The 10,909-nt window shown below is 39.5% G+C and overlaps 1 protein-coding gene across 1 annotated transcript; it reads right to left on the minus strand.

The window, feature by feature from the left end:
* Nucleotides 1–835: 835 nt before the first annotated feature.
* Nucleotides 836–8,420, minus strand: LOC5564745 (4-hydroxyphenylpyruvate dioxygenase). The gene is made up of 3 exons (XM_001649038.2): nucleotides 8,190–8,420; nucleotides 1,142–2,209; nucleotides 836–1,075 (listed from the first exon to the last, which is right to left on the minus strand). Exons 1-3 carry the CDS (start codon nucleotides 8,190–8,192, stop codon nucleotides 1,001–1,003), a joined length of 1,146 nt encoding a protein of 381 aa, XP_001649088.2. The 5' UTR covers nucleotides 8,193–8,420; the 3' UTR covers nucleotides 836–1,000.
* Between the last annotated feature and the right edge of the window lie 2,489 nt (nucleotides 8,421–10,909).

The following is a 10,909-nucleotide window of genomic DNA, read 5'->3' on the forward strand; positions in this document are numbered from 1 at the left end:
AAATTCCGGCTACCAAGCCAAGACGTGAGTGAAATATTAATAGTTAGAAAACAAGTTCTCAAAACCCTTTTCAAAAGTGATTTTTGAAGTAATTAATAATATAGGTTGTTTATTACTCGTTTTCTGCACTGAATAAGGAGGGCAAAAAAATGACCGATCCATGTGAGATTAGCGTGATGAAAAACAAGCACTGTGATACCCATGTACGGCTATTTTCAATGCTTACAGGTCAGAGCGTCTAAAAGCACTTGAAAATTTTGAAACACTTGAAAGTCAGTTGGCACTAAAAATTCGTTAAATGGCTCATATTCCGCTTATAACAGTGCTTATTGATTACCAGGAAATTACAACCCTGATACAGTGAAACCTCCATGAGTCGATATTGAAGGGACCATCGACTCATGGAAACATCGAGTCATGGAACAGCAATCCTTTGGAAAGCTGCTTCTAGGGACCATCATAGTAACCATGAAAATTTGTTTTTAGTATGGTTCCATGAGTCGATATCGAGTCATGGCACATCGACTCATGGAGGTATCACTGTAGATAGGATAGGCTTGTTCTTCTTGGCATTAACGTCCTCACTGGGACAGAGCCTGCTCCTCAGCTTAGTGTTTTTATGAGCACTTCCACAGTTATTAACTGAGGGCTTTCTTTGCCAAAGTTGCCATTTTTGCATTCGTATATCGCGTGGCAGGCACGATGATACTTTATGCCTAGAGAAGTCGAGGACATTTCCTTTACGAAAAGATCCTGGACCGACCGGACACCTTCAACATGGCTTTGCTGGGCTATGAAGGGTGATATTTCTTCAAATGTACGACACCATACAAAATACAGTTACTACAAGAACGGTTTATGGTAAGACTTATCATTACATAGCTAAGGTAACATTCACGGTACTAACAATTATGAATTAGGATGAGTGTACTCCGGGTTATGGCAACACAGCATGCTCATTACAGAATACAGTTTGTCGCGTCTCGTCATTCGTTTTCTCTTACAAATTGCCACGCTTGTCCTGGTCGGCTTCGATGGCTTCGAACAGTGCCTTGAAGTTTCCAGCTCCGAATCCCTGTTGGGAATAGATAGCGCAAAAGGTCAAATCTTGGTTATCTCAAATTCGTACAGAAGAACTTACATTATGTCCATGTCTCTGGATCACCTCCAGGAACAGTGTTGGGCGATCCTGCATATTCTTGGTGAAGATCTGCAGTAGGTATCCGTCCTCGTCGTAGTCGATCAGAATGTTGAGCTTTTGCAGAGTGTCCATGTCTTCCTGGATCTTGACCTTGCTGCTCTTCAGGCGCTCTCGCAGTTGGTCGTAGTATGTGTTCGGGACGGACAAGAAGTGCATTCCTCTGGCACGAAGATTCTCGATTGCCGTGATGATGTCGCTGGTGTTCAGAGCAATGTGCTGCACGCCAGCTCCTCCGTAGTAATCTACGTATTCTTCGATTTGCGACTTCTTCTTGCCCTTGGCCGGTTCGTTGATGGGCATTTTGACCGTTTCCTCGTAGTTGGTCATCACAATCGACCTCAGAGCGGAATATTCGGTATGGATCTGACTATCGTCAACCGACCAGAAACGGTGGAACATCAGCACCTTCTCGTACCAGGCGGCTACCGATTCCATCTGCAGATCCGGTTGGTTACCAACCACGTGATCGATGAAGTCCAGATGCGTCGCCGGCAGTTGCTTCGCAAGAACATCGTCGTACAGCGGAGCTTTGTAGCCCGGTAGAAACAGTCCTTTGTAGTTCTTCCTTTCGACGAAGGTGTGTTGGGTATCACCGTAGGTCTTAACGGTGGCAAATCGCACCGTTCCGAACTCATCGCTTTCCTCCCAGATATCGCGGACGACTTCGGCTCCTCGCTGCTTGGCCCGCTTGACGATCACGTCCAGATCCTCAACGGTGAATGCCACATCCTTCACTCCATCACCATGTCGCACCAGATGCGCTCCCAGTTCGGTGTTGTCCGGTTCGTAAGCGGACACGAACACAAACACAATCTTGTTCTGGCGTACGACGTGCTTGGCTAGTTTGCGACTGCCCGTTTCAAAGCCCTGGTAGGCCAACTCGGTGAAACCCATGCGGGTTGTGTAGTAACTGGCCGCCTGCTTGGCATTTCCTACGTAGAACGTAATGTGATCGAAGCAGAGGAACTTTCCGCCGTCCGGCTTGGGGCCCTTGTCGGTGTAGGTGGTCTACGGATAGAGAAGATCAAAATGTTTAAGATTATTCTGAGGGACACGTCTTGTGAAATGGGACAGAGTTTGTTATTCAGCTTAATAAGCTCCTGAAGGAGTGCCTTCTTTAGCCGAGTGTTTCGAGTCCGCGGCTACAAAGCAAAGCCATGCTTATGCTGAAAGTGTCTAGGTTCGACTCTCGGTCGGTCCAGGATCTTTTCGTAATGGAAATTTCCTTGAATTCCCTGGGAATAAAGTATCATCGTACCAGCCACACGATATAATACGTATGTGAAAATGGCAACTTTATGATTACACGGGTCCTAAAGCCCTGTCCCAATTTTAGTGCCAAACGCTTAAGTTTAGGCCAAAAACACATGTTTACTCAATTTTTAAATGATTTTCATTAGTTTAAGTCCAAAAAACAATTTTTTAATATTTTTGAGATTTGGTCACACTTTTTGGTTTGAACTCAAATTTTGGGTATATTTTGTTTTCTGTGTCCCTTCCGAAATGTCAGATAGGAACAACCCCGGTGTTAAAACTAAAACCCCTGTGGCTAAGTGAACGTCAAACATGATCAAAAGTGTCAAGGTTCATTTATGAACTCAATTTTCAAATTAAAGTTTAAACATGATAAAGCCGTTATTTGAGCGGGAAAAATAGCTAAAGTAGTTGCAGTAACATGCTCTTTCGTATAATTGAATAAAAACAAGATTTTATTAAACATTTTAGGACCCAATTCAAACACTCTGTGGCTAATTTTAAAGGCAATGAGTTAATTCTACTTCGTAGTTTTTTTTTTCAAATCTATCTTTTTTACTAAATTTTCACTTCAATTTGTACCTTTTTAAAAAAATTACACTGAAAAAACGCTAATCTTCTAAGAATTGGATCGACTGAAATTTTTAACCAATACGGCATGAGAACCGTAATATCATAACACTGCGGAACACGTTTTTGTCTCAAGCGCCAAAGTACTGCTATCTACTCAACTACGGATTGCTGAATCCGTTGCCGTTTTCAAAAATATCATAGCATGTCTAGTTTTCGAGTTATTAACTGTTGAAAATGTAATACCGGGTACCCCCGGTTTGACCACATTTAATCTGAACACTTTTTAATCTGTATCCCGCTAATTTGCACATCGTTCAGATTAAAAATGGTTCAAACGTCATTTAGCTCATGGAACAGAGTAAAGTGAAATGGAACACTGTGGAACGCAGCGCAGAATCAAAACAAAACAGTGAAAGAGGTATCCAGATACACGTTTCTAGGGTGACTAGATGTTCAAATTAAAAATGAACCCCGATGATTTGCATGAAGTATCGTTCAAATTAGCGGGAGTGCACGGTATTTGACTATTTCAGCGAACATGCATGCAAGTTTGCCAGCTAGTATGACAATTTATTTGCATAATTTGGCACAGAATTCAAACTTCATGTGTATAACAATACTTATCAAAGTTCATAATACTTCCAATGCTCAACAGTTATTTTTTGTTGGTTTAGAAAAGTATTGTATTTTGCCATATAAGCGAAACGAAGAATTTAGTATGAAGACATGTTAAAAAAACAATTTAAACTAAATTTTATCATGCAATTTTAACTAAATTATATCAAAATTGAAAGTGTAAGTCCTATTTTGCATGCAAACATCAATTAAACCAGTGTTTTATATAACTTTGGCGCCATGTAGCTCAAACTTGTGACGTGCTGGAACATTTCCGAGGATGAAATGAAATTCAGCGACCCAAAATCTACCAGAGGCACATAATTTGATCCTCGAGACACGCTGTGTAATCGTTGGAGATCAAAACGCATCGTACCCTCGTGCTGTGCTTGAGCTTGATTGGCCACCCGCGGATGCTACTCCAGTATCGCCAGATCAGCTTCACTTACACAAGGAACCAACCGAATGACTGCTTGGGACCGAAGTATATTGACAGCTATAGCTGTCAAAATACGTTGCGCGTGGATGAATGGAACCGTTAGGGGAAACGGTTTCTTGTCCGTTTCTAGCTCTAGCGTTTGCTATGAACGAATAGTTTGAGTGTGATAGTTTAAAATGAAAGATAGAAGCAAGTGAGACGATATATAGCTTCAAAGTACGAGGAATTTGAACCCATGACCTTCTGCTTATGGAGCAGAAGCGGTAGCCATTGAATCACCAACCCCGTCACATCGTAACCTCGTGCTGGGCGTACACAAATTCTTTCTGCTCTCGAAAGTTTTTAAAACTACCGAAAGCAATGAAACAGTACTTTTCAGTGTTACAAAAGCAGTACATTTCAAAACTATTTTTCTATCGCTATTGATCGTCGTGTTTTGTGTTGGACCCGATAACGAGAGCTAGCGGTGGTAATCTTTCTTGGACAACGTCTGGGAAAAAAAACCTCTTAAAAGGTCGCTTCCTCTTTCGTTTATTTATTAAACATGGTTGCAGCCACAAACGGAAGTGAGACATTTCGCATAAAGACGTTTCGCATAAGGACGTTTGACATAATGGACATTTAGCATAATGCGAAATATATGCCTTCTTAAAAATGCTACCTGTTCTTATATGAAACTTTTTTATGCAAAATGTCCATTATGCCAAACGTCCCTATGTGAAACGTCATTATGCGAAATGGGTCACCCCCGCCACAAACAAAAGGAAGGGTAAATCTTTGAATTCACAACTTCTTTCAAAAAGCGCAAATTTCGGGGAAAAGATCTTTCTTCAATTTTTCCCACGTTTAGTCATTGAACGTGGCAAAAATGGAAGAAAGAACGTTTCTCCGGAATGCGAACTTTTTTCCAAGAGTGAAATGGATAATGTTGATAATTGCATCGAAATGAGCAATCAGTTCGACGCTTTATACAGATTTCCGAACATCAAATCGAAGCAGCCTCTAGCCCAGGCTAAGGAACGAAGAGTGCCGCCAATCGTGATCAGTTGTTCCGAATTTGGGGGATTTAGGCAGGAGATCTTGAACTCCATTAGGGGGATCAAGGTCTCCTTCCAAATCGCAAAGGAAGGAGACTGCGACGCGACGTTTTGCCGAAAACTCTTAAAAATCGCGAATTTCTTCTCAAACATCTTGAAGAGAAGAAGCACAAATTTTTTACTCATGACGACAAAACTGAACTGACTGTTGATGTTGTTCTTGAAAGGTCTCTTAGGTGAATAGATCAAAACAAAAAAATGGAATAAATGATTTACTTGGATTTTCCCCTGTCCAAGTAATCATTATGAAAAAACCCAATCTGGCATTGTTCGGAAAGGTTTCTCAAGCACTCCACTTTATCTAAAAATATCTATATAATATTAAAGCTTTAGAAAAAGCTAGACTTATGTTCGATGTCCGTGTGACATGGGAATATTTCCAGAAACCTGGAGGAAATTACCAGAACCCACTCTGTGCCGTCGGTGCCAAAAGTAGGGTCATGGTACAAAAAATTGCCGCATGGATGGTAAATGCATGATTTGCGGAGGTTCTTCTCACACCAAGGACGTCTGTCCAGTGAAGGATGATACCGATAAGTTCATATGCGTGAATTGCGGGGGCAAACATAAGTCAATTTTTTGGGCTTGCCCTTCACGTAGGCGAGTCGTCGAGGCTCGTGCCAGGCAAATGAACGATAATGTCCGTTACGATAACGGTCGTTTCCGGAATTTGCCTGGTAGAGTAGGCCTGGTAGAGTTTCGAACAATGCTCATTTTTCAATTAACGATCGCTCGATTAAGAATCATACCCATCAGGAAGAATATAATCACGCTAGTTCACAAACTAATTTTAATCCGAGGGGTAGCCGTTCGAATTTTTTAATTTCGAATGTATCTACCCACGGAAAATCATTTGCCGATATCGTAGCAGGTAATTTGAACTCATCCCCTGTTCGTTCCATGAGTACCCATTCTACTTGTTTCAAATCAAATGGAAAAAAACCCTACCGCCACAGGTAACTCCTACTCAGCTTCTTCGTCTACCGAAAATTCTAATGGGAAATCATCAAATGTACCCACTTCAAGTGATATGTCTGCCTCAGATTTTAATTTTCTAACTGAACAATTTAATCTAATGATTGATGCAATGTTCAAAGCCACCACTATGACTGAAGCAGTCCAAGTTGATGTAAAATTTACAAATCAAATTGTTATTGGATTACGTTTTTCTAATGGATCCAAATAATAATTTAAATATTTTAAATTGGAATGCTCGTTCTCTGAATTGTAAAAAGGACGAGCTTTTTAATTTGCTTACGGTTAATAACGTGCATATAGCAGTTATTACAGAAACGTATTTAAAACCTGGATCTAAACTCAAAAGAGATCCTAACTTTTTTGTTTATCGTAATGATCGACTTGATGGGGCATGTGGGGGAGTTGCAATCATCATTCAAAGGCGTATAAAACATCAACTGTTTTCATCATTTGAAACTAAAGTTTTTGAAACTTTAGGTGTTTCTGTTGAAACACAGTTTGGTAAATATACTTTCATAGCTGCCTATTTGCCTTTTCAATGCTCTGGGCAGCAAGTTAATTTGCTCCAAACTGACTTGCGTAAATTGACTCGCAATAAGTCAAAATTTTTTGTCATTGGTGACTTTAATGCCAAACATCGGTCATGGAATAATTCTCAAAGTAATTCCAACGGCAGAATTTTATTTGATGAGTGCTCTTCAGGATATTTCTCAATTCAATACCCTGATAGCCCTACATGTTTTTCCTCTTCTAGAAATCCATCTACGATTGACTCGGTCTTAACCGACTCTAGTCATCTTTGTAGCCAATTAGTTACTCATGCTGATTTTGATTCTGATCATGTCCCTGTTACATTTCAAATATCCCATGAAACGATTCTCAATCCTATCAGCTCCACTTTCAATTATTTACGAGCCGACTGGAATATATATGAAACATATATTGACTCTAATCTTGCTGTTAACATTCCTTTACAAACAAAACTTGATATTTACAATGCTCTTGAAACTTTAACAAATTTCATTGTTGATGCCAGGAGCATTGCAATTCCAAAATGTGGAGTAAAATTTGAATCCGTGATTATAGACGATGATCTTAAACTCTTGCTCCGCCTTAAAAACGTGAGGAGAAGGCAATTTCAACGCACTCGTGATTCTGCTATGGGAATTATTTGGCAGGATTTACTGAAAGAAATCAAGAAACGTTTTGTACAATTAAGAAATTAAAATTTTGAAAATAAGATTTCTCAATTGGACCCCGGTTTGGAAATTATCTAAAATTATCTAAAATTTTGAAAAAACCTCAGAAGCCTAGACATTGGAAAAGGAAAACAAATTTTTACTAAATAATTGCGAAAAAGCTCAAAACCTTGCTATGCAGTTTGAAAGTGCGCTCAATTTTAATTTAGGACTTACTGGTCCAATTGAAAATCAAATTACTCAGGACTTCGAAAATATTCTCGATCAAGAGAACGTTTTAGAAAATTCCTGGGAGACTGATTTGGAAGAAGTGAGAACTATTATTAAAACATTCAAAAATATGAAAGCTCCTGGCGATGAGGGAATTTTCTACACCCCAAGAAACTTCCAGCTTTTCCTGACAAATGCAAAAATGCTAAGGTTGTACCAATTTCACAACCAGACAAAAATCCTGCAGAAGCTTCTAGCTATCGTCCAATCAGTTTGATTTCCTTTGCTTTGCTAGTTTAAGACAAAATCGTTACAACCTCATATTCCCACGGTAAGTTTATTAGTAGCAGTTGAAGTGTTCATGAAAACACTAAGCTGGGAAGTAGCTTCTGCCTCAATAGGGATGTAACGCAGAATGAAGAAGAATTTGTCGTTTTCACATACAATTTTCACCAATTTACGTGATTATTCACAAGAAGGCACTTTATTTTGACGATGCAGTCAAATTTACCAGCTTTCCGTTATGTTACTTCACTACTAACTGTGAAATACATTACTTAAGTTCACGCACTGATCGAATTCACGAAGTTCCACTAAGAAGTCCATCCAAAATATTCACTCACCATTTTCACAAATGCTTTTTGTCAACTCTTATATAACACCCCCAAATGCCGTCACGTCTGCTTCTAGTTGCTTCCCAACCTGTCGTTCTGCAACTTCTTCCAACAAAACTCGTTCTCACTGATATCCAACAGGAACCCAAATCACTTGCACTTGAAGATTCTTAATTCAGCACACGATAACCGTGTCCGGACCGTTGCGCGCCACGTCCAAATTCAAACTTACTCGCCCGAGTCGGCTTCGAGGCACCTTTTATAGGATTTCCGCGCGCGCTCTTCGGCTCGATCTGGACACTGACTGCTCGAATCGAAAGCGAAGAATCATTGGCACACGCGCCCGCGATCGATCCACCACAACACACTTTATTCAGCAGTATAGGGAGTCGTCCGGAACTGGTTCTGTTTCTAAGCGCAAACAATCCGACGACGCGTCGATGTCTCTGCTGGATTTTATTGCGAATGGAAGCCGGTTGCTTTCGTTGCCGGGCAGGTAACTGGGTGTCTTGTTGTTGTTGTCGTCGTCTCTGGATGGAACGTGGAATTTTTCACGAACCCTGGGCGGACATGTTTGTCTGCGAGTGCGGGTGGTGACATCGATAATAAGGGCCAACCGGTAACTCCGGTCGTAGGTAGCAAATAGCTCTCCACAAACTATGTACATAGTGAAAGCTGGATCCAAATTCAAATGGTATCCAAACTGTTTTCGCCAATCAAAACTATTGCCTGGGTGGATCGGATAAATTTTAATCATGTCCATCAACGAGTTTAACTTCATCCTATCCAAGCTGTAGTATGTAACTACAAGCTGATTTGCCGATAGCTGGAACCTTCTACATAGGGTGACCATCTATTGGAGATTCAAAATCAGGACATTTTGCAATTTACAAAATTTTCCAGTGCTAATTGTATTTTGCTAAAATTCTAGGTAGTTCTGTTTTGTACAGCATCATAATGATTTTCAATCATATTTCGTTCTGAAACAAGACCCTTAGTTGATCCATAACTGTGGTGTGACTCTGTTGAAAAAAATCACGCATTCCGAAGAAACGTTTTGAAATGTCAAATTTTTGGAAGAAAGTTGTGAATTCAGAAATTTACCCTTCCCTTTTGTTTATGGCAGCAACCATATCTGGTGAATATGCGGACGAGACCTTCTAAAAGGTTTTTCCTAAGACGCGGTTCTTTAGTTTTTGCTAACGGGTCTAACGAAAAATCGAAAGCTCGTAACCAAACAAGGATCAATATGTATAAAACGTACACACTTAAACAGATTCGCCGAGAACCCAACAGCTGATATCTCGGTAATAATTTGACGATTCTCGGTAAACGTTTACCGAATCTCGGTTACGTTCACCGAGATTTCGCTAAAAAAATTGGATTGCTGAAATCTCGGTAAAATAAGTACCAAGATTCGGCATTGAAAATTCCCGAATTCTCAGCTGTTGGATTCTCGGTGAAACGTTTTACTGAGGTCGGTGAAATAATTTAAGTGTGTAGCACTGAGAATTGCTTTATTAAGCACCTTACCTAATTGAAGTTTCAAAGCTTCTGTCAGCAGAAAGAATTTGTGTAAGCACAGCACGATACTGCCCATGTAAACACCTACTCGCTGATTTGCCTTTTTGGTTTAAATGGCATGTCAGTTTCATAATAGCTCTATACTAGCACACAGGGTGAATTTAAGTGCTATTTGAATACTTGGGTAAGTCAAAAAAACTGATATAACAACTGTGTGTCATTGTTACCATGGCTACGACCACTAAACATCAATCGTAGTAGCCATGCTGAAAACTGTGGAAAAAATTGACAGTTATTGATTCTAGTTTTACCTTCCGAATAAATAAGACGTTTAAATATCAAACTCTTTTAATTAATAATTTAATTAAACATTCGAGAAGGTAACAGTCATTGTAACAGTTGACACGATGAGTGATGCTCCGATTTTTTACATGACAAAGGAGAGGAAGTTATTTTTCAAAAGCTTTTTAAAATTCAAAACAGAATTTAGTATAATTCTGCTAAATGTACGGTACGTATGTTAAACTTTTGATAAGCTGTATTTTTTGTGTATATTATAGAGGCTTTAAATTATTTAATTCATTCGCCTCTCAAAGTTTAATAAGCTGTAGAATCATCTGATTATTGAGAAAATCTATAAAAATCAAAATAATATGTCTGTAATGTAGCCCATCAAAAGTCTATCAACATAAACTGAAAAGGTTTAAATTACCTATTGCAGTTATTTTTTTATAAGCAATTAATATTTAACTTCCAATACCTTAGACGGTAAAATTTTCGACGCTTAACTCATCGTGTAAACTTTTTTCCAGATGGTAGCACCGTACCTTCGTGGACACGAATTGAACATTGAGCTGAGAAGCTAACTATGTTCCAATTAGGACGTAATGCCAAGAAAAACTGGAAGGACAAACTACAGTACATGTGAATTGATAGAACATATTAAATGAACAATTGCACAAGACAAAACGACTTTAACAACCTGCTTAAGGCCGCGCGGGACGTCATTATAATCACCCTATCCATTTGAAGAAGCAAATCTCAAGTACCCCTCCGTATATCGATGTGAAAAAATTATCATAGAATTCTATAAGGTGCCGTCCATAAATGACGTAGAATTTTTCACTTATTTTTTACACCCCCTCCCCCCTCGTAGCATTTATTTACAAATGCTGATACCCCCCTTGGAAAATACGTAGCATACC

This window comes from Aedes aegypti, chromosome 3 (assembly GCF_002204515.2).
Source record: "Aedes aegypti strain LVP_AGWG chromosome 3, AaegL5.0 Primary Assembly, whole genome shotgun sequence".
Taxonomy (NCBI): domain Eukaryota; kingdom Metazoa; phylum Arthropoda; class Insecta; order Diptera; family Culicidae; genus Aedes; species Aedes aegypti.